Below are 24,336 nucleotides of genomic sequence, written 5' to 3'. Positions count from 1 at the left end.
AGTATTTTTTTTTAAAGATTTTATTTATTTATTTGACAGGGAGAGAAACAGCCAGCGAGAGAGGGAACACAAGCAGGGGGAGTGGGAGAGGAAGAAGCAGGCTCCCAGCAGAGCAGGGAGCCCGATGCGGGACTCGATCCCAGGACCCTGGCATCAGGCCCTGAGCCGAAGGCAGACGCTTAAGGACGGAGGCACCCAGGCGCCCCATGAAGCAGCTGTAGTATTAACACTGCTCCTTTATTAGTCAATTGTGCTCCTTTCTCTAATAACCTGAAAAAACTCTGTGATTGCTTTCGATCTCATCTTTAAGAGCCGTGCAAAAAAATTAACGCTTAGAGTGGATGACTATACAACATCAATAAATCACCATATTCTTTTTATTCTAGCTTCTTAGTGGTCAGAATTTGTGACTCTTGTGATATTGCCTAGAGATGGTCCAGTTTAATGGAATTTGTGAGCTCAGCAAACCATTTCTGTTCCAGTGTCCATGCAAAGAGGCTGTCAGCATGGCTTTACATCCTTGTTGGTTCACTTATTGTCTCAGCAAATAGTTACTGAAGGACAGTTTCTATTCTGGACGCTAGAGGTGAGTGGTGCCCAAGACACAGTCCCAACACTTACATGCTTGCAGCCTAGTGGATACATGTTCTAGATGGTGGTTTGACTGGACCCCATGCTTTTGGCCACATGAAGACTGTTTAAAAAAAAGATTTGGAAGGATCAGGAAAATGAGAAGGAAAGGTAAAATCAGACTCTCCAAGACGTGTGAGTGAGATGGGAAAGACAGAGCCAAGCTGTCCAGGCAGAGAAGGGTCAATTCATCCATTCTTGACTATGTTCGTATCCAATGTGACTTTGCTTGAGATTCGTCTTTGTTTAATGTCAGCGGTGCCTATTTATTTAATAGATTTATATAAATATTGAAAAAATATGGGCAGAATTTTAAAAGAGGCACACAGGGATGTTTCTGTAAAAGCTTTTCAGACGGTGTAACTGGAATAGGTGGAAGAGCAGCAAAAGTGTTTGGTCCCGGCACAACTCTCAGGGTTACAGGTAAGATATTGTTTAATTCTTCCCTATAAGGTAGGGGAGGCAGTGATGCAGTGGGGGCAGGCTAGGTGCTGGTGCTGGCCCAGAATTCTAGGATTTGGTCCCAGTTTGGTCATAAACAGCAGCAGGATCCTTGGAGAAGTAGGTGACTCCGTCCCAGTCCTTGGGCGTAGTTGCTGCCTGAGCTAGCCTGGAGGACATTAACAAGGAGCTAACCAGCTAGAGCAACTGGGGTCCCTACAGGGTGCAGATGTGAGGTCCCTTAGGGATTTCTGTGTTGAAAGACTCGTAAAGAAATTTGTGTATCTTATTTATTAGATTCCAAAAATACCAAAGGAAAAGAAAAAAGAACAAAAAATTGAGAAAGTTGCCATTTTGTCTGAAGGCGATTTGTATCAGGTATCGACATATTTAACTGCACAAACGTATCCAAGAATGTCATAAGCTGGGTTTGGTTTTTTCCAATTTCAGTCTTGTGAATTTGTCCGTCCTTCGTTAGACTTAGAGATAAAATTTTGCCTGGATGAGGGAGAACATCTCACAGGGATGCTTCTAGCCTATTCGATATAGGCAAATAAATGTTTTCAAGGAGTTTTCACAAGGCTGGTAAAACATTGGAAAAGGGAAAGAAATGATATATTTTGGTGTCTTTCTGGTTGTGATCATAGGCACAGATGAGTTCATACATTGAAAAGCAACTTTCTAGTCCCCTTTTTTCCAACTGACGGCAATATAAATTCTAACAATCTAATTAAATAACGGTGACACAGATGTAATTCACGAGGTTGAAAAGAAATTTTTAGGAGAGCGAGGTGCAGAGAAAAATGTGGACCATGATTCTGGATCTATCTCTTTCTTTATAATCATCCTTCAGCAAAAAAATTTTGATTCGCTGGTTATTACTTTCTTAACAGTATAAAAAGAATATATGCCCATTATGTAAAAATTAGAAAAGAGAAAAAAATAAAATATTAAAAATTTATAATGACACTTATTCTGTTAACATTGCTGTATTTCCAGCCATTCATTCTGTCAATGCAACAACCATCTCAAGTGGGTATCGTGGAACTAAATGAAATTAAATATGGAAATAGCTACCGCTTAGGTTGGGACGTGGTAATTCATTAACAAAGTCAGTTCTACAAAATCAAATTATCACCTAGTGGAGTTCTTTTTAAATCAGGAGTACAGAAAAAATGTATTAATTAAGATCTAGTTTACAGGTCACTTTAGAACAATTGGTCAGTATTTGCAGAGTAATTTCAATTTCTAGGACTCACTGTTACATGTTTCTAAAAATGAGTAGAGGGGCGCCTGGGTGGCACAGCGGTTAAGCGTCTGCCTTCGGCTCAGGGCGTGATCCCGGCGTTATGGGATCGAGCCCCACATCAGGCTCTTCCGCTATGAGCCTGCTTCTTCCTCTCCCACTCCCCCTGCTTGTGTTCCCTCTCTCGCTGGCTGTCTCTATCTCTGTCAAATAAATAAATAAAATCTTTAAAAAAAAATAAAATAAAAATGAGTAGAATGTAGGAGGCATTACCTCAAGTCAAATATTCACTTTTTTTTTTAAAGGAGTATTATTTTTTATTTATTTGAGAGATAGAGAGAGAGTGAGAGAGCCTGTGTAGGAACTGAGGGGAGGGGCAGAGGGGAAGCAGACTTCCCACTGAGCAGGGTGCCCAAGGCATCCCGGGACCCTGAGATCATGACCTGAGCCAAAAGCAGATGCTTAACAGACTGAGCCATCCAGGCGCTCCTCACATATTCACTTGTAATATTTTATAACTTCTTGGGTCACCTGGGTGGCTCAGTCGGTCAAGGGTCTGCCTTCAGCTCAGGTCATGACCCCAGGGTCCTGGAATTGAGTCCCCACATCCTTTCCCTGCTCAGCTGGGTGTCTGCTTCTCCTCTTCCTCTGCCTCCTCCCCACCCCCCGCCCCCCGCTCATCCTCTCTGTCTCTTTCTCTCTCCCTCGCTCTCTCTCTCTCTCAAATGAATAAATAAAATCTTTGAAAAATGTTTTTAAAAAAGCCCTTGAATTTAGAGGTATCTGTTTAATGGACTTTTCCATCACTTGGCACAAAAATGACGTTAAAATGTCAGGTGTTTTTGTATTTTTGTAGTTGTCCTATGTACTTAAATCTTAATCCTTTGTCTTAATTGATACCATGTCTAGTACCAAGTTTGGGCTTCATACTGGTATTTAGTAGAAAAACAATTAAAATTTGAAATTTTATTTAGAATATACTTGGAAATATGGTTAGAGGTACAATTAGTACTTTTAAATATACTTTAAAATGTGATAAATCTGAAATTCATATTTACATATGACATAGCTTTAATTATTTATTTAATAAAAGATGAATGAGAAGAATAAAATAGAGGAATTTTGAAACAATATTAATATGCCGTTCTGAAATACCATACTTAATTGAAAATGTCATTGCATTTGGTCAGTTTATATAGAATTCATACTGTTTCATATTCATCAAATATATACAATTCAGGAAATTAAGTTGAAAAATTTTTATTGTGAATATATATAAACATATTGGAAAAATTTATTTATTTTGTAAACTGGTTTCTACATCAAGTGATTGTGGCCATAAGAAACACTCTTAATAAGTTTAATAAATAATATTGAGGGGCACCTGGGTGACCCATTTGGTTAAGCATCTGGTTAGGATCTGAGGTTTGTGGGATCCAGCCCTGAGCCCCGTGTTGGGCTCCAGGTTGAACGTGGTATCTGCTCTGTATTTTCACTCCCTCTTGCTCTTCCCACCACCCCCCACCCTGCACACTCTGTCTCTCTCTAAAATAAATAAATAAAATCTTTAAAAAAAAAAGAATGTTGAAAGAAAAACTATGTAATTTGATTATGTAAAACATAGGCACTGACCATATATAATCAAGAATACTAGTGCTCAGTTAGCTATCACACTGAAATAGTTATGGAAGTTCAAGATTCCTACTGTCCTGAAAAGAATGAAACTTCAGGAGTCTAGCTAAGGAAAACTGACAGGAGGTAAACATAGTGTCTTACCATTCAGAAATTTTCCACGTTTATGATTTGATTTTCAAGTTCTTTACTATGATGAATCAGAGGCATTCCTATCAAAAACCGAACTTTTTAAGATGAAAACTAGATTCTCTAATGTATTGACTAGAGGCAAAAATTAGGTAAATACCATGTCCTTTGAAAAATAAATCTTGCTTTATATAACATGCTTTTAAAATTAAAAACAAAATATATAGTTGAGGAAATATACAGTGTCTTACAATTACAATCAGTAAAATACTATTGGCACTATAAGGAAGACGTACAAAATTAGAACGAGTACATTATGACCTAATACCTATTTACAGCATGAATTAAAATACTCATCATTGTTTGCTTACTCATTTAGTATAAAAATTAGGAGCTTTGGTGCATAGGCAAAAATTCTGGAGAATTTTTTTTTCCTTTCATTTCAACAGAGAAATCCAATTCTTCTTTTCATAGGAAGTTGCCCGTGAAATTCTTATTCTAACTCCAAACTAGTTAAAAGAGAAAATCAGTAAAGCATTTGTGTTTCAGTTGAAACTCAAATTGGAAAGGGTTCTACATTTATAATTTAAATTATTAATTAATAATAAATGTATAACCAAGGAATATGCAAGCCTTCAAGTGACATGCCCTTGAAAACCATGATGCTTTATTATATAATTTGACATTATGTTTACAAGAAACTGGATGATGACTGTTAACATTATACCATTAGATCTGACTTTATTCAGCAGATGAAATGAAAGAAAATTGAAGGGTCCTACACCAAGTTCAGCAGGCTTGTAGGACAGATTCAAATTTGAAGGGAGATGTCAAGAGTCAAATATGGTGTCTTCTTAGTCAAACTTCAACTTCAAATGAAATTCCAGGGTAAAATATACTTTTAGTGAACATTTCCTGAAGCAAAACAAAATTCTGACCACTGCTTACTTGATTAGGTTATTATAAGAACATTTTCTGAAAATAATCAGTAAGTTTCTTAAAATAGAAGTTTTGGAACAATGTCCATTTTGTTTCTAAATTTCAGGCATTGTAAATAATTGGGAGGTGCAGCATTAAACATTGCCCTACTCAAAATCCTGGCATTGTTCAGATGTGAGAAGGAGATGTTCTATAAAATCAGAAATCAAGGAGAACAGAATTCTCGTACTCGGAGGTGGGCATGGGATCCATATTTGTAACTAAAAGGTCAACTCAATAGATTCCCATTCAAACAAGTGACTGTGTATTGTGTAAAAATATTCCACATTTTGATTCAGGCCTTTTCCCTTAATAGCTGTGACTTTGGGGAAGTTACATAACTTCTAGAACTTCCCTTCCCATGGAAACTGAGAAAATAAGCACCTCATAATCCACTGTGGGTGAAAGGCCATGGTAGGCACTCATTCCATGGAAATCTTCCCTTCCTTTTGCTGTGTGCTGGGTGGTTCCAAACCACACAATGTCTGTGTTTCTCTAATTACATTTTAATTGTTATTCTATTTTCTCCCACAGATAAAAGCCCTGATGAAGACATTTCCCCCAAGCCCACAATTTTTCTTCCTTCAATTGCTGAAATAAAAGTCCAGAATGCTGGAACATATCTTTGTCTTCTTGAGGACTTTTTCCCTGATGTTATCAAGATAGATTGGAAAGAAAAGGATGGCAAAACAATTCTGACATCCCAGCAGGGAGACACCATGAAGACTAAGGACACATACATGAAATTCAGCTGGCTGACCGTGACTGAAGCATCACTGGATAAAGAACACAAATGTATCGTCAAACATGATAAAAATAAAAAAGGGGTTGATCAAGAGATTCTTTTTCCTTCAATAGACAAAGGTATGTGCATATAAACATGAATATAACCTCCCAGAACTCTTTGTTTTAAAGGGAAACCCCTACTTTTTCTGTCAAGTATTAATGAAAACAAGCAAATATAAATTTTTTCTTTGATGCTGTTGCCTTTAATGGTAGCATAAATATACTGCTTTTTACTCATAGAATTCAAATTGTATGGGCTTTGGGGGTGCCTGGATGGCTCAGATGGTTGAGCCTCTGACTCTTCATTCAGCTCAGGTCATGATCTCGGGTTTGTGAGATCAAGCCCAGTTTTGGGCTTCGTGCTCAGCACGGAGTCTGCTTGAGTTTCTATCTCTCTACCCTGTCCCCCGAGTGGGATCATGCTGTCTCTCTAAATAAGTAAATAAATAAATAAATAAATAAATCTTTAAAAAAAATAGCAGGGGCTTTAGGATGCCTGGGTGGCTCAGTCGGTTAAGCATCTGCCTTCAGCTTAGTTCATGATCCCAGGGTTCTGGGATTGAGTCCTGCACCGGACTCCGTGCTCTGCAGGGAGCCTGCTTCTCCTTCTACCTGCCATTCTCCCTTCTTGATCTCTCTTTCTCTCTGACAAATAAATAAATAAAATCTTAAAAAAAATAAAAATAAAAAATAGTATGGGCTTTGGACATACAGAGAAGAAGAGAAAGAATAATTCACTTAGCCTTTCTCACCTCAGTTTCATCATCCAAGATATTAATGTCACAGTGATGTTTTTTATAATCGTTTCATGGATTAAATGAAATAATATACAGGAAAGCACCTAGCAACCTTGCACATAAGAAATGCTCAGAGAGTCTGCTTTTGATGATTTTACTTGATTGGGAAATAAGAACAATTATACATCTTTCCACAATGTTCTACTCAGCAGTCAAAGTCCTTCTCACTTCAATCTTGCTCTATGCAGAGTATAGCCCGCAAACAATGAGTTACAGGGGACAAAATGCTGCTCATTTGAGGGAGCCAGATCACGGCTCAACCAGAAATAGTAATTTGGCTACTGAGGTTATAGTATGGTCTTGAATTTTTAGATTTGAATTTTATATACCAGCATAAGGTGAAATTTGGTAAATAAAGATTGGGTGAGGCTAATATGCACAAACATTCTTCCATTCTACACAGTGAATGTCTTTCTTACCACTGGTAAAGCTGCTCAGCAAACACTATTGCGGTCCTAGTGTGTGCCGGGCCTGGAAGGGATGCAGGATGAACGACTGTCCCAAGGAGGAGCCCTACAGTAGAGAGAATATACTTTTCCTAACCACTCTGGGTCACTCATGATTCAGGCATGGTGACCCAAAGGAGCCCCGCTGGTGTAGACACTGGTCGTATTCAGACAGTGTGGGCAGACAGCAGAATGTGCCCTGGCCCCGCTGTGATCCAGTAACTCACTAGACTCAGAAGTTAAATCCTGGCATTAACATCAAGACCAAGGCCACAAAGGGCCCCTAAGAAGGAACCAGTTTGTACTTTCCCTGTGGTTCACAAGAACTTTTTAAGCAGTGGGCAACAAGCACATGACAAGATGTGTGAAGAACTGTCTATATACAAGTCTGAATTTCTGAAGTAAGCCTTTGTGTTCTTGGAGTGTTAAAAAAAAAAAAATCCACAGACCCATAAGGGCAACACTTAGCTTATGGCCCCAAGTCACTAAACCAAGACTTAATACCTAACCCAAGTGTAGTTTCAATCCCCCAAAAGAGTAACTTTTAACCAGTCAACCTGGAAATACCCTGGTCAGCCCCAGGAGGTTTCCTGATTGACCCCTTCTTTCCCTTTGGGAGGGTGACCTTGCCTAGAACAATGGATTCTTTGACAATTATTTCCTTTTTTCCACTCCCTATTGTTAAAACCTTTTCCTTTTGTGTAGTCCTTTGGAGCCCCCTCTATTTGATAATGGGATGTGGTGTGATTCATAAATTGATCAATTAATAGCGCTATTAGATCTTTAACATTTACTTTGTTGAATTTCTGTTCTTTAACAGATTTGATGGCAGCGATGGAATCCGAAGCAGACTCCAAGGGGCATTCAGAGACAAAGCAAAACACAGATGTGGTAACTGCGAGCCCTTCGAGTTCAGGATCTTTCTCTCCTGTTCCAAGGGCTGTGGGTGAGTTCTTGGTTCTAAGCTCCATTCTCTTTGTGCTTGAATCCTCATCTAATTGGCTTTGCTTTACAGGGCAGGTCAGCTTCCGGCTGGCAGAGTGTCATGTCAGTGTTAAGCTGAGCTAGAAGCTTTAGAGCCCTGTCGGTCTGGCATATTTACACAGAGACAACTGAAGGGGCAGAAGCCAAAGCCTACCCAGAGCCAAGCCCCTAACCTTTTAGATCAAATTCCCAGGTAGAAATTTCAGCAAGTTTCTAGAATCGTTGGTGGCGTACACGATCTTCTTGTGGCCAGAACACGGTAACATCTCTTACTGTCCATACACTAATGTGCACATAATTGTTTGTCTTTATTCATGTATATAAAGTTACTGCTAACAGAGGAAGGTGGAAAAAGCCACAAAAATTGGTGGGCATGAGTCAAGCATTAGAGGCTGTAAGAGCATTTGCTATTTCAAGAACATTCCCCTGACAGTATGAGTTGGTCAGGAAATGCGTTGGATCAGCACTAGGTCACGCATCAACCTCAAGAAAACTTCTGTGCAAGGAGCCACACTAAAACACACACAGTCCCCAATTCCATGACACACCCCTTTCAGGGGTTAGTTTGGCTCTGAGAAGCCCATGTCTTAGCTAATGGGATCCTTACATTCTACAGGGTCAAGCACAAAACTTTCTGGTATACGTGTTTATTTTTCACCTAAGAACTATATTCCCAGATGACATATATCTAGTAAAATTGCAAAATCAAGTTTGCTATATGTCCTTGGGAACTGGCTTGGTAACCATTGGGTTGAAGACCCCAAAATAATGCTGGAGAGAAATGTGGGGTACAACTCATTTGTGGCCAGATATGGTGGGACTGGGGTGTGGGTTAACTTTATTTGAGGCGAGTGTCCAAGCAAACTGTTGCCAGACCTCAGGGCAACGACAACCTAGATACAAGGGCCACAACACGGAACTTCCCAATTAGATAAGATCGTTAAGAAGTGAACTTAAAAGCAAGGGTTCTCCAATTAAACAGAAGTCTCCAAAAGGTTCAATATTCCAAGGTTGTTTCATGGACAGACTTATTGCAAAAGGGTAATGAAAAATTAACCGTGGAAGAGGAACCCAAAACAAAAGACTCTAAGACTAATGGAACTCCTGCTCCCCTCTTTGCTCCTTGGAGCTCTCATTCTAGTCTGAAGTGGAAACAGAAGTCTGCCAAGTTCATGGCCTTACAGACACCCTCATATCTACTTCCATAGTACGGCCCCCAAATGAGCCCCTTCCAGAGTTGTTGAAACTGGCTGGTTTCTGGCAAACTGGCACATTGTTCCCTTAAACAGCCGAGTGGAAATTCTGGTAAATTCCAGGGCCTGCAGAAGGGGTCCTGAAAAAACTGACAGAAGCCAGGAATGGGTGGAAACCCTCAGAGGAATCAGCTCCTTCTGAATCTCTGTCCGCAGTGCCTGGTCCAGAGAGGAGAATAAAATTTCACCTTGTCCCATCCTTTCCAAATCCAGACTGATCATTTCTCTGGCGGAGATGGCTATTGTCTTCCTGCTGGTGGCATCCCGCATGACTGCTCTTAGCTTTCTGTCTGCCGAGGACGTGCGGCTTGTTGGTTCTTCCTTTGGCTCTCACTGCGACTGACTCTGGATCTCGGGAGGGTGATATCCTTTGCACCTTCTTTGGGAATCCTGGGAGCATGGATATTGTTCCATCTGCCAGAAATCCTTAAAGTTAAAACTATGCACCCAGAGGGAAGGAAGCACATTGAGGCTCGTGTGCTTGGGTAGGTTGGATCAACGTATGTTGTCATTTCATGTAAATCCAAGGCTTTGAGTAACTGAGAGCAACGGTATGAAATATCTTAATAGAACGAGAAATGCAGGTCTTGTGTGTGTGTGTGTGTGTGTGTGTGTGTGTTTTATTTTTTTTTTAATAATTTTTATTTTGTTAGAGAAACGCAGGTCTTGAGGCAATTCAAAGTTCCCCTATTCCTTTACCCTTCCCCAAACTTCTCCTATTTATGGAAAAGGGCTTATAAATGATGAGCTTCAGGAAAGCAAAGTCCTTCTTGGAGGAACTTGCTTCCTTTCTCTGTCCTTAAAGGTTATACATCTTATCATGTCTTTGAAATGTAAACACAGCCCACAAATGCCCGAGACTGAGGGAAACCAGGGAAAGAGGCCTTTTTAAAATACAAGCTGCTTAAAGGGCTCTTGTACCTAACCTCTAGCACAGTGTCCTTAATAATTCCAGAGACAAATGCAAATCTTAACATTTTCTCCATGAATATTAGTGACTCTAGGGTCTTTGCACCAGTCTGTGTGTCCGTAAGTATACATTGTCAATGTGTGATATTTTTCTCTCTGGATGGTTTTGCCAAAATTAATTTGTAAAGAGTTCTATTTCCTTGGTCTGAACATAAACACTTATATGGACTGGGCATTCTAAAACTCTCAGAAAGTTTGAAACTGACCCACATGTATTTCAGCCTCACATGATCTGATCAAATATTGGTTGTGGGTTTAAGTAAAATGGGCATATCTTGATTGCTTTGTCAGCACTAAAATTAGTAATTTCAGGTGTCTGGGTGTACTAAAAGTCAAGTAAATAGATGTGATCTCTGTTACAAAATGTTACAGGAAATAGCTTGGGAGAAAGATGGACTTTGATGCTTCATAAGGTTTTTAAATTTTTTTTTATTTTAATTCCAGTTAATTAACACACTGTATTATATTAATTTCATGTGCACAGTATAATGATTCAACACTTCCATACATCACTTGTATGCATCAGGACAAGAGCCCTCCTTTTTTTTTTTAAATAATAATTTTCTTATTATGTTATGTTAGTCACCATACACGACATCCTTAGTTTTTGATGTAGTGTTCCATGATTCATTATTTGCGTATAACACCCAGTGCTCCATGCAATATGTGCCCTCCTTAATACCTATCACCGGCCTATCCCAGGCCCCCACTCCTTCTCCCCTCTGAAGCCCTCAGTCTCAGTTTGAACCATGAGAGACTATGGACTCTAGGACAAGAGCCCTCCTTAATTCCCATCACCAATTTCACTCATCCCTCCCCATGTCTCATTAAGGTTTTATAGGTAATCTCAGCTAAACTGTTAAGAACAAGTACACTGAAGAGATGTAAAAAAATACATCTCTTATAACAAATCATCTCTTATAACAATACATCTGTTAATAACAAAATTTTAAATTGTCTCCCAAATGTTTCAGGGAGCTTTAAACCTTAAGGCTTTGCTGAGATAGGTCAACTGCTAAATTAAATTGTATTCATTAAACACCTAGATCATTTCCAAGCAAGATAAAATACTCACGTGTTAGTGAATAAACATAGGTTTATCTACTTTTGGGTTCCTTATTGCAGAGAAACTGAAGATAAATGTGGGCCTGGTCATAAAAGTATTTTGTGCTTTACTGAAAGATTGTTTTAGGAAGAAGCACACATTTCTAGAAATTATGAAATGTGTTCATAAGTTTGCCAATCTTTAAGAATGCTGGTTAAAGACAGTTCACAACTGCTTGCTTACTGGATCTCTTTAAAAGTGAAGGTTTCTAGGGGTTAAGAATTCTAGTATATTAAATGTAGTAATAGTATGGGAAATGGGCCCATGATGGGTATTAAGGAGGGCACATATTGCATGGTGCACTGGGTGTTATATGCAAATAATGAATCATGGAACATTGCATCAAAAACTGGGGATGTACTGTATGGTGACCAATATAACAAAATAAAAATTATTTTAAAAATATGGGAAATGCAGAAATAATATGGGAAACAACCCAGAATATAAGGAAAGTAAGATGTGTGTTTTTAGTAAGAAAAACTGTGAGGAATGGAAATATATTTTTTGATGGGAAAAAAGGATTTTCCCTAAAGGGAGGCTGGTCATCCAAAGAGGGTAAACTTGGGTGACTGATAAATGTCTGCCTTTGGCTCAGGTCATGATCTCAGGGTCCTGGGATCGAGTCTCACATCAGGCTCCCTGCTCAGCAGGGAGTTTGCTTCTCCCTCTTCCCCTGCCCCCACTCTTGTGCCCTCTCTCTCTCTCAAATAAATAAAATCTTTATTAAAAAAAAAGAGGGCAAACTCAGGACAACAATCTGAGTGTAAAAGAGAAAATTGAAGAGGTTTATACAGAGGGGATCTTAGGACAGGGACTAAGATTGGAATAAAGAATTTTCATATGAAAAGTAAACTGGTGCAGATTTAGAATCTGGTTTTCTCTCTGCCAAAAGACAAATGGTTTTGATGGGGTTTTGCTTGTTTGTTTTCTTTAGCATTTTGGTCTGTTTAAGTCTCTTTGACCTGGAACATTCCCAAGGATTTATTAAACTAGTTCGCTTATTTTGTATGTTAAATTACATGGGAAGCATTGTCAAAGAAAACTTCATACTAAGGTTTCTTTATGTTGTATTTGTAAGATTGCAGCACATGTAGATAAAGTTATTCTGGTTCTAGAAAAAAATGGACCTTATTGCCAGACTTGGGCTGTCCTGATGTCCTTGTAACACAGCACCGGTCTGCTTCTGAATCAGAGAAAGTAAAGAGGGCATATATGGCAGTGTAGTAAAGAAAAACTCAGGGCTAAGGGAAAGCCAAGGCAGCCACTTGGTTCTTCCAAGCTCCCTGACAAACCCCATTTCTCTTGGTTTTTGGTTTTTTCATTTCTCTACCCACCATAGGGCATTTACAATGATTCAAATTATAAATTGACGTCAGTGGGGAGACCTCTATAATAGTACAAAATGGATTTCCATCAATGTCCCTAATCCTGGAAAAATTGTTCTTTCTTCAGAGGCTTCTTGCTTCCTCCCTCTGGACCCGTTGAACACCTGCGCGGACTTCATTCCACTGTAGCTTAGTATGGGAGGTCAATGTACCCTTGTCATTGTTTGTATATTTTCTGGATGGTTTACAGCCTTTCCCTGCCAAGAAACTGATGTTCTCACTGTGGGAAAACACTGTTGAAAACGGGTTTCCCCCTTGGGCCACACCTTCAGTGATCTCCGGTGACTAAGGCTCCTACTTCACTGGGCAAATCACAGGAGCCTTTAAGAAAACCTCACTAACTTCCTGGAATGTGTCAGTGTTTTGTGTGGCCTGCTAGTCTGACCAGCTAGAGTAAGTCTGCAGTGTCTGATGCTCAGCCTGTCATCACCAGGTTAGAGAAACCTTCCCTAAATCACAATTAAAAAGATCCTGTCGGTCACAGGTTACAGCCTGATGATTACGTACTTTGGACACACCATCAGAGGAAGACAGCCTTCAAACCCCAGTAGAAGAGGGACCTTACCTAGTGCTCCTGCTGTAAAACTAAAGGTTGAGCCTTGTACGCATCACACACCTAGGGAAGTCTCCACCTGACACCTGGGTCTGTCCAGACACCGGAGTTTCTGAATCAAATGGAGAGACAGAGAAGTAGCTGACATCCAAACAGACTGCTTTCACCTAAACAGGGGTTCAAGACGTCATACTTGAACTAAATATGAAATCCTTTCTACCTCTTTTCATTTCCTTTACTCTGGCAACGGCCTGTATCTCCCAGGTCTTTGCCAAGGGGGTTACCTTCTGGAATTTAGAGCAACCTATTATTTCAGGCTAGAAGAAAAATCTAACCCTGGTCCTAAATTTTCTCAAGGTAAATAAGACACCTCATTGGATGACTCCCCTAAATTTACATCCAGAGTTAATAGGGACTACCAAGAAGCCGCCAGGATTCGCTTATTCCACCAGGATTCACTCCTTCGGCTGGCCCTACTTCCCTGGTTAGGAATAAATGTAAATGAGGTATGATGAAGACTTTCTCCTTCATTCTTGAAATTGTTGCAGAATCCTTTCTAAAGCAATGGCTGCCCAACAAAAGTCCTTAGACTCTGGCCAAAGCAGTGCTTGAAAGTCAGATAGCCCTTGATTATGACTCAGCTGAGCAAGGCTGGATCTGTGCTGTCAGCAACACCATGTGCTATACCCAGATGAACACTACCAGGGTAGTTAAAACCCAGTAAGATCAGATCACAGTGCCAAGCCACTTGGCTTAAAAGAATGACTCCTTCAGCAGGGTCTTTCTTGCTTATGTGATTTCAATTGCGTTGAGTCTTGGGGACCATGGCATCAAATGGCACTCCAAACGCGGGGGGTTATCCTGCTTAGAGGCATCATAGCAACCTGCTTGGTGTGTTATGTTCTCTCAGAAGCTTGATATGCAAATTCAAAGCCAGTAACTCTCAGGCAAATGATCTTTCTAAGTCTGGAACATCACAAAAGAATGAAGAGAATGACCAACTCAAAAACCTTAAAGCTGAAGTGGTAACCTGTGAATGTCACAAGGGTTAAGTAAAAAGGTCAAGACCTGTGAATATCACCCAGAGGAACAACAAATACTGTGAGAACTTCAGAGCAGTTGCTGAGAGTGGTGGTAATGCCTCAATTTTGATCCCATCACTCAGTTAAGCTGAGAATCTGATCAAAAGACGGGGTTGTTAAAAAGGAAAACCACAGGGGCGCCTGGGTGGCTCAGTCGTTAAGCGTCTGTCTTCTGCTCAGGGCATGATCCCAGGGTCCTGGGATCAAGCCCTGTGTTGGGCTCCCTGCCCCACTGGGAGCCTGCTTCTTCCTCTCCCACTCCCCCTGCTTGTGTTCTCTCCCTCACTGGCTGTCTTTCTCTCTGTCAAATAAATAAATAAAATCTTAAAAAAAAAAAAAAAAAGGAAAACCACAGGCTCAAAATGTACTCACTTATCTTAAGATCACAAGTCAGTAACCAAGTCTTCATAGCTCCCCAGCTGCAGTTTGAACACCCAGAACTGTAACGTGTAACCAGTCCAGGTGGGAATTTCCTGGTCAGCACTAGGAAGTCTACTCACTGACCCGTTCTGTTCCCCTTAGGAGGGTGACCTTGCCTAAAACAATGGATTCTTTGTTAATAATTTCTTTTTCACACCCTCTCTATCTTGAAAAATCTCTTGTAACCCTTTGGGGGTCCCCTCTACTTGCTAGATAGGATGATGCCCAACTCATGAACAGGTTGATAAATACAGCCAATTAGATCTCTAAAATTTACTCAATTGAATTTTTGTTATTTCACAGTCCTAGTTTGTCCAATGATCACAATTGAGTTAAACATTTACCTTTGCTTTCACCTGACCTGTGATGAAGAGCAAATGAAATTTTGTCAGTAAAAATGCTTGCTGTTGAAAACCTAACATGGATGAATTTATTTCTATACACATTGTATTTATTTAATCCTTTCCTAAAACTAACTAAAATAACATTACACATATAGCCCTAATTTTTTATTTCTACAGTTGACAGAGAAGAAAGCAAATGAGCAAGGCATAAATTTAATGTAACCCCTGGGCTGAAGTATCCTGTTAGGTGTTGATTTCTAGTGTGCAGAGAAAAGTGAAACGTGTAGTAAGTTCCATGGTGATGATTATGGTAAGAGAGAAGTTCTTGCTTATGATAGGTTTTACTTGGCACTTATTTCTGAAACGAATTTCTCCCAAGGTCTTCTTATAGCAATTAAGCTAATGAGGGCATTTCGTTAATACAATTCTGCAGCAGATTTCTAGTCCTGGTCATGGAAGTTTTTGGTTGTTTTTGGTTTTTGATGAAAGCTTGTATATATGTTTGTATATACATGAAAGCACAGACCAATGAAGTGATTCCGAAAAGAGATAAAATTTATCTTGTCCACGTTTTTGACCGACCTTGATTGAGAAAGGGCACCTAGGACACACATTCTACTTTTATTCTGAAAATTGTTACCTCACTGGCTTTAAGTGAATCGATGCATGATGAGAAGATATTTTTTATTTATCTTTTTTTGAAGTTTTTATTTAAATTCCAGTTAGTAAACATATAGTGTTATATTAGTTTCAGGTGTACAATACGATGAATAAAGTCACTGTATGAAAAAGAAAGTGACATTTAATACAATTTGAAGTCAGCCTTTTGGGATAGTTTAACATTTAACATAATTATACTAATATTTTTCTTCTTGGGATTTACCCCAAGGCCTATACCTCAAACCCATTTCTTCAAGAGCACACAAAAATAAGATTGTGTGGCGTGCATAAAATTGCACACCAGAACCATGTCTGTGTGGACAAGGACACACGGACCAGAAAAAGGACAGACCAAAACAACCTGGCAACTCTCTCTTCCCGCATCCAATGGTCAATGATCATTTTAAGGATTTTTGTCTTTGTATGTATGTTGGGTGATTTGTTTTGTTTTGTTTGTTTTGTCTTTCTACACTGTAGGTAAATACACTCTCACCCCAGGTTTTATGTATTTAGACGGCTATCAGTGTGCCTTGGCCTGTCATTCTATCCCTGCTCAAATGCTGAGCTTCTGTAATAAAAAGGTCATTTGCTAAGACTAATGAAGATATCTGGAAGAGATGATGTCTGAGAGGCCACAGTGGGGGAGTTATGTTTGATTTCAATGGGTTGTTTTATAAGGTGCTTTCCACCTGCTCTAATTCATTTAAACGCCCACAACCACGCTCTGAGCGTGGGCTCTGACAATCACCGGTACGATTCTTGGCAAGGTACTTGGAATCGTAAATCTTACTTCATTCCGTGTATATGAAGTCCTCCAAATATAGCTCGTATCAGTGTAACAGAGAGATCAGATGAGATCATGCCTGTGAACTTTCCCATAGTGCCTGGCACAGTAGTAACCACTCAATAGATTTTGGCTTTCATTAGTATTATTGTCATGACTTCAAACACCACCCACCACTCCAGAGAAACATGTGCAGGTTGAGAATACTGGGGCATGTGCGATTTGAAACAAAGGACTGCTTTCTTTTGCTTAGATGGGAAATTTACCTAAACCAAACTCCTTCAAACATGTACGATTCTGCTGTGGATTCTAGGGATGGACGAATTTATTTTGGTAGCAACCCTTCATGTCAGCAGTGGGTGCTGGGGACTGTCGATCAGCCACTGTTTCTGGTTATTTTTCCTTTCAACAAGTATTTATAGATCACCTATTTTGCAGTAGGCACTGTGATAGGAGCTATGATCACAGAAGCAAAACAAGATGGTGTTAGGCACTTACCCTCCAGTCGTGAGAAAAAAGAAAAAAAAATACATCTTTCATGAACTTCAGCAACTTCATGTACAGAAATATATTATGTGAATTGATCTGCTGAATTTCATAGACTCAGAACAATCATTTCTGGACTCGTGGGGCATTTTAGTAATGGCTCTCTCCTCTTTGTTTACAAATTCTATCATCTATCTATCATCTCTCTATCTATCTATCCATCCATCATCTATCTATCTATCTATCTATCTATCTATCTATCTATCTATCTATCTATCATCTATCTATTCGTCCATCCATGTATCCACAACACAGACACATGTCAAAGAATGGTTATGAACAATTGAATAATACTTGCTCTCATTTCTTTCAGAGCTCACTGCTATTAACTCCACACACGCTTCTCTGACTGATGAAAACGGTAAGTCTTTGCTATGTTTGCCTCTATGTTATGCTACAGCATTTTTTCCATCTGGTCAACTTAACCTTTGAGCTTTTGTAGCCACAGGGGAAAGCTCAGAATGGCTGGAGCTTGCAAAATAGACTGAGTGATATTTGAGGCCAATCCATCATTTCTCAAGAGTCATCTTCACACAGGAAATGCTGGTTTGGGTGGGAGAGGACTATAAATTAGGGCTGCAGTGATGTGCTCTGAATTCTTCCAACAATGAGCTTCATTCATTTCTGTGACCTTTGTTTCCACTGACTGAGGAAACATGATACCAAGTTCCTTGTAGATTTTTTTAAGTTTCTGTTTTTGCTCATATTTGATAACATGAACCGACACTGAGAGCTTTGTGTACAGAAGGCGTTGTGCTGCACTGTGAGTACATTTTGTTTAATTCTCTTAATACTCACTGTGAAGGATTTTATTCCCGTTTTACACATGAAGGCAATGAGCTAAAATTATTTAAGTCTCCATGCCACACAGTGAGGTCTACATCTTCAACTCAGACCATCTGAATCGAGAGTTCATGTACTTACTCAGTTTTTATTCTTCCTCTAATTCCCAAAGCCAAGACCCTGTGACAGGTGCACACGTGGGGAGGGGGTGTGAGTGCAAGGCTTCTGGTGCCCCAGACTGGACTTAAACTCTACTCTTTTAATTATCAGTTGCATGGATATGGATAAAGTATTTACATTTTCTGAACCCACCAAAAATGACACAAATAACACCTAACAATAACATCTAACATATAACGTGACATACGTGATATCTCATTTAGTGGTTACCTGATAAGTACTAGCTCCTGGCTCTTCTCCCCACATATGTAGAAAGGAAATGATGAGGATCATTGGTTCTAGCCCTGGTGATCCACTCTCCATGTTCAATATCAGGGACTTATGGACTCTAATTATCATCATCATCTCCATCATCTTCAATATCATCATTACCCGACTTTACATTGTTGTTTAATCATTTTGATGCCTTGGGTATTTATTGCACATGGAGATGCAGAATTACATCTCAGAGCAGCTGAGAAAGTGTCTTTAAATGCCGTGTTGCTGGGATTGAACCCTGGTTTCTAGTACTTACTAGTTGCATGAAATCAGGCAAATGGCTTCTCTCTCTGTCCTCAGTTTATTTGTAAAATGGGAATGAAATAATAATTTCATAGGTTATTGAAAATTAAATAAGATTTAAGCTTTGCACACAAAGTTCTCAAAATAAATGACATTTAATTTGTACTTAATGGATATTGCCCCTTATTCGTACTTAGAGGCATGGCAGGGATGAAGAAATGCTAAGAGCTATTTATCACCAATGCTTTTTTCCCATTGGATTCATTCATTATAAACACAACGTTACTTTTAATACTTTGGAAAATTCTAGGTGAATTTCACAGGTGTTTGACTGACTTGACCTGCAAACTCGGTTCTGAGTTGTCTCGGTGGTGGTGGTGGTGGTGGTGGTGTTTACTATCTGGTTTTGCTGGTGTGAGAGTGTCACTTCAACCAAGTCATCAGAAATGCATACTGTCACCTCTCTCCCATTAATAAGTCCTAGCCTTTCAAAACAACACATGAAGTTAATAAAATGCTTCTTTTAGACACCCTGCAGCTGCAGCTCACGAACACGTCTGCCTACTACACCTACCTCCTTCTCCTTGTGAAGACCCTGGTCTACTCTGCCATCATTGCCATCTGTCTGCTTGGGAGACCCGCGCTCTGTGGCAATGGGAAGAGTTCCTAACACGTGGTGGCACGAAGGGTCCACTTTTTTCCATTGGCTATTGTCGCTAAAATTTTCTGTTGAGGATCTAGTGGGACTTCTTTCTGAGACTGGGTTATTCCAGTTCACATGTGTCTTTTTCTATTGTGTCATTACTGAAGAATGAGTTTACACACCACTGGGCAAACAGAAATTTTCACTCTGCAGCAAGAACAAATGACTCGGGGGTGGGGCTAGGGGACCATCCACAGGGGCTTCAGCACCGCTCTCTCTTTAATGTCCACCAGCTCCTCAGCCACGCGGTCCCCATTGCCTCTGCGCACAGCCAGCATGCAGCTTCTACTGGGGCTCTTTCACCAGATGACTGCCTGGAAGCCGCCATCCTTGCCACCTGCAATTCGTAGTGTCTTTCAAAATAGGCACAATAAAAGGAATGAAAAGTCTACTTCGGCCTCTGTGTTCTTTCATTTGCTGCAATCTAACTGAGAGCCCAGGGTAAGGGACAGCATGACACCTGAGCCTTCCCATCCAGCAGTGATTGTAATAATGGTCAATTCCACATTTCTACTTCTTTCCCTGAGATCGTCCTTATGACGCCTTCTTTGGGGCACGAGCCCCAGGGGAGCCACAGCCAGTGAAGATGCCCAGGTTATTTCTCCTTCAAAGATTAGCAGATTCAGACTCATTTGGTTTAAGACACTCTGGTGGCGATAGTGTAACAAGTCGCATGACTGTTGGGTGTGCTCAGACCTATTCCAGTGTGTCATGTGTGTCATAGGTGCCATGTTTCCTGATTTCACATAAACCACAGGAGAGGTAACTAACACTGGGAAGTTAGGGTTGTGGAGGGTTAAGTTCTTGGACTCTGAATCCCAAGTGTCTGGGTGTAAATCTTGAACTCTCTGTGCCTTAATTTTCTCACTTGTCAGATGGAGTTACAGTGTGCCCCATGTCCTGGAGTTGCGTGGATGGGACAATCTTGCTGGTACATACAAATCCTCAACAGCATTCGCATCTACTGTTGGCAGCTCTAAGTTAGAAATAATAGAAACACACACGTCCAAGCACGCACACTAACATATAGGACACTCATTTACATTTGTTTGTCTATTTCTACAAACATGGCTGTAAAACAAAATGTTCAGTATGTGATAAGTTGGTGAAAAAAGTAGTGATTGTATGTTTTCCTATTTTCACTATGAATGCATTTAGAGTAATGACTTTTATATATTAGAATTCAAACAATGTCTCATTTCAAATTAGAAAGGATTTTTGTTTATTTACAATCAGCTTCAGTTTCTGTGAACAGGTGCTTTTGGAAACCAGGTAGAGGTTCCCATGTGGAAACAACCTAAGACCCAGCAGATAAAGGAAGAGGAAATTTAATTTCAATCTACGCCTTGACTCTCAGGAATATATCGGACCTGTTTAGGACAAATGCCTTGGCCTCTACTTAATGTGGAAATGCTTCTGCATGTGGAAAGCACGGAGGCACAGAGGGAAAACTAGCAAATGACCGACAGCTGTGTGGGCTGATGTCACTTCCGGGGCTCCTGGGCGGTGTCTCCTGTGGCTTCCAACTCCTTAGCAACCCCACCTGGGAGGTGAAGAGAGGGGAGGGTGGTGGAGCTGGAGATGGTGTGGGAGGCAGAAGGGCGCTGGTGTGGTGATCGTGTACTATTTTCCCAGGCTTTTTTTGAGCATCGCTCTGTCAAATGTGTTGATTTGTGGAAAATGCTTGGAGTCAAGCCGGCCTCTTCTAGTTGGGGTTGTTCAAGCTGTAGCTTGGGTGTTGTATATTGAAATAAGGACACTAAATCCACAGCCACCTAGCTCACTTCCAAAAGGCCAGAGCTAATGGAAGAACATACCCATCTGCACACGCACGCTCCTGCTGTCAAGCATACTCTCAGGCTGTGGGTGAGGGTCCCCCTATTTATATCAAGTTCATTCCAGCAGCTGCTGCATGAGTTGGGAATCATTTGACCAGGACTGTGGAGACGCCACACCTTCAGGCCACTCCGATAACACTGTTCTGAAGGAAACAGCACGCAGACTTTAACACTAGGTGATCCCCGACATTCCACCCGGATCTGTGCTTTTCCACGGCAGGTGATTTACTGAGGCTCGGACTTTCGGTCTCATTGTGTTAGTGTAGGCAGGTGACACGAGACCCGTGCCCGTGAAGGTACTGGCACAGGTAGACCGCAGACGGCACACAGCAGGTGCTTCTTTCCTCACAAGAACACAGACATACGGAGGCTCTGAGTTCAACTGTGTCATTGAATGTCATAGACAGAGTCATTTCAGTGCCTCTACAGGGACAAGTGACTATAGAGTCAGGGACACAACAGGAATGTCCACCCTCACCACTGTTGTTCAACATAGTACTAGAAGTCCTAGCCTTAGCAATCAGACAACAAAAAGAAATAAAAGGCATTCAAATTGGCAAAGAAGAAGTCAAATTCTCTCTCTTCACAGATGATATGATACTTTATGTGGAAAACCCGAAAGACTCCACCCCCAAGTTACTAGAACTCATACAGCAATTCAGCACCATGGCAGGAGAGAAAATCAATGCACAGAAATCAGTTGCATCTCTATACACTAACAATGTAACTGAAGAAACAGAAATTAAGGAATCTTTTCCATTTACAATAGCACCAAAAACCATAAGATACCTAGGAATAAAGCTAACCAAAGAGGTAAGGGATCTATACTCTAGAAACTACAGAACACTTATGAAAGAAATGGAGGAAGACACAAAGAAATGGAAAAAGTATTGCATGCTCATGGATTAGAAGAATAAACATTGTGAAAATGTCTGTGCTGCCAGAGCAATCTACACATTCAATGCAATCCCTATCAAAATACCATTGACATTTTTCACAGAGATGGAACAAACAATCCTAAAATTTGTATGGAACCAGAAAAGACCCCGAATCGCCAGGGGAATGTTGAAAAAGAAAACCAAAGTTGGGGCATGATATATGACTTCAAGATATATTACAAACTCTGGTCATCAAGATAGCATGGTGTTGGCACAAAAACAGACACAGAGATCAATGGAACAGAGTAGAGACCCCAGAAATGGACCCTCAACTCTATGGTCAACTAATCTTTGACAAATCAGGAAAAAATATCCAATGGAAAAAAGGCAGTCTCTTCAATAAATGGTGCTGGGAAAACTGGACAGCCGCATGCAGAAGAACGAATTGGGACCATTCTCTTACACCATACACAAAGATCAACTCAAAATGGATGAAAGACCTCAATGTGAGACAGGAATCCATCCAAATCCTAGAGAAGAACATAGGCAGCAACCTCTCTGAAATTAAATTCTTTCAAGACATGTCTCTAAAGGCAAGGGAAACAAAAGCAAAAATGAACTTTTGAGACTTCATCAAGATAAAAAGCTTTTGCACAGCAAAGGAAACAGTCAACACAACTAAGAGGCAACCCACGGAATTGGAGAAGATATTTGCAAATGACATTTCAGATGAAGGGCTGGTATCCAAGATCTATAAATAACTTATCAAACTCAACACTCAAAAAACAAATAATCCAGTCAAGAAATGGGCAGAAGACATGAACAGACACTTCTCCAAAGAAGACATACAAATGGCTAACAGACACATGAAAAAATGCTCAACATCATTAGCCATCAGGGAAATTCAAATCAAAACCACAATGAGATAACACCTTACACCAGTTAGAATGGCAAAAATTAACAAGTCAGGAAAAGACAGATGTTGGTGAGGCTGCAGAGAAAGGGGAACCCTCTTACATGGTTGGTGGGAATGCAAACTATTGTAGCCACTCTGGAAAACAGTATGGAGTTTCCTCAAGACATGAAAAATAGAGCTACCCCACAACCCAGGAATTGCACTACTAGGTATCTATCGCAAAGATACAGATGTATTAAAAGAAGGGGCACATGAACCCAATGTTCATAGAGGCAATGTCCACAATAGCCAAACTGTGGAAGGAGCTGATATGTCCTTCAACAGATGAATGGATAAAGAAGATGTGGTTCATATATAGAATGGGACATTACTCAGCCATCAGAAAGGATGAATACCCACCATTTGTATCAACATGGATGGACCTGAAGGGGATTATGCTAACTGAAATAAGTCAAGCAGAGAAAGACAACTATCATATGGTTTCATTCATATGTGGAACATAAGGAATAGTGTGGAGGACCATAGGGGAAGGGAACAAAAACTGAATAGGAAGAAATCAGAGAGGGAGACAAACCATAAGAGACTCTGGACTCTGGGAAACAAACTGAGGTTACAGAAAGAAGGGGGCCGGGGGATTGGGTAAGTGGGTAATGGGTAGTAAGGAGGGCACACATTGCATGGTGCACTGGGTGTTATATGCAAATAACGAATCATGGAACATTGCATCAAAAACTGGGATGTACTGTATGGTGACCAATATAACAAAATAAAAATTATAAAAAAAAACACAAAGCAATTCAAAAACCCTAATCAGGTCAGACCAATGGCCTATAGGATGCATTTTATTACAGAAATGTAAACTGTAAAGCATAATAAATGCATAGACTTTTATAAATCTATAAAGTGTTATTAAGATGGTGAATAAATATTTACTCAGTAAAACTGTCCCCACCCAAAAGAAGGGAATTACAAGAGGAAGGGGGAGGAAGGGCAGTGTGGGAGCTCAGCACACTCGCACGTGATGAGGGACCATCACAGTGAGGGTAAGGACCCCAGAGGAGGGAACACTGGGAGAAGCTGGAGGAAGCAGCAGCCTCATCCCAGGGGCTGGGTGTGTGTACCACCTGCTACCGAGCCTGAGAACACAGGTGGTCTCAGTGTCGCATTCATCCTGTGTTCTGCTCTATTAGTGACTTTGAATTTGGTGGAATCACAAAAGCATTCAAGCCTCAGTCACATCAATAGGTGATATGCTTTCAACCAAGCTCAACTTGACGTTCACACACAATCACAGAAGCAACTCCATTAGCTCTCTCTACCGCTGCTCCGGGATCGGTGTCCATAGAAGAACAGAGGGCACAGGATAG

General features: G+C 40.4%; 1 gene segment (V, D, J or C); it reads left to right on the top strand.

Annotated features, from left to right (window-relative positions):
* Window positions 1–19,576, top strand: part of LOC123789619 (T cell receptor gamma constant 1-like) — a 36,086-nt gene extending 16,510 nt beyond the window's left edge. Inside the window, 5 exon segments of the C gene segment in view lie at window positions 977–1,053; window positions 5,591–5,920; window positions 7,906–8,031; window positions 17,484–17,531; window positions 19,162–19,576. Of these exon segments, the coding sequence occupies window positions 977–1,053; window positions 5,591–5,920; window positions 7,906–8,031; window positions 17,484–17,531; window positions 19,162–19,304 (724 nt within the window).
* The last annotated feature ends 4,760 nt before the right edge of the window (window positions 19,577–24,336 follow it).

This window comes from Ursus americanus, chromosome 3 (assembly GCF_024610735.1).
Source record: "Ursus americanus isolate L20-20 chromosome 3, mUrsAme1.1.p, whole genome shotgun sequence".
Taxonomy (NCBI): domain Eukaryota; kingdom Metazoa; phylum Chordata; class Mammalia; order Carnivora; family Ursidae; genus Ursus; species Ursus americanus.
Note: the sequence above shows the minus strand (reverse complement) of the source record. Positions and strands in the feature narration are given on the sequence as shown.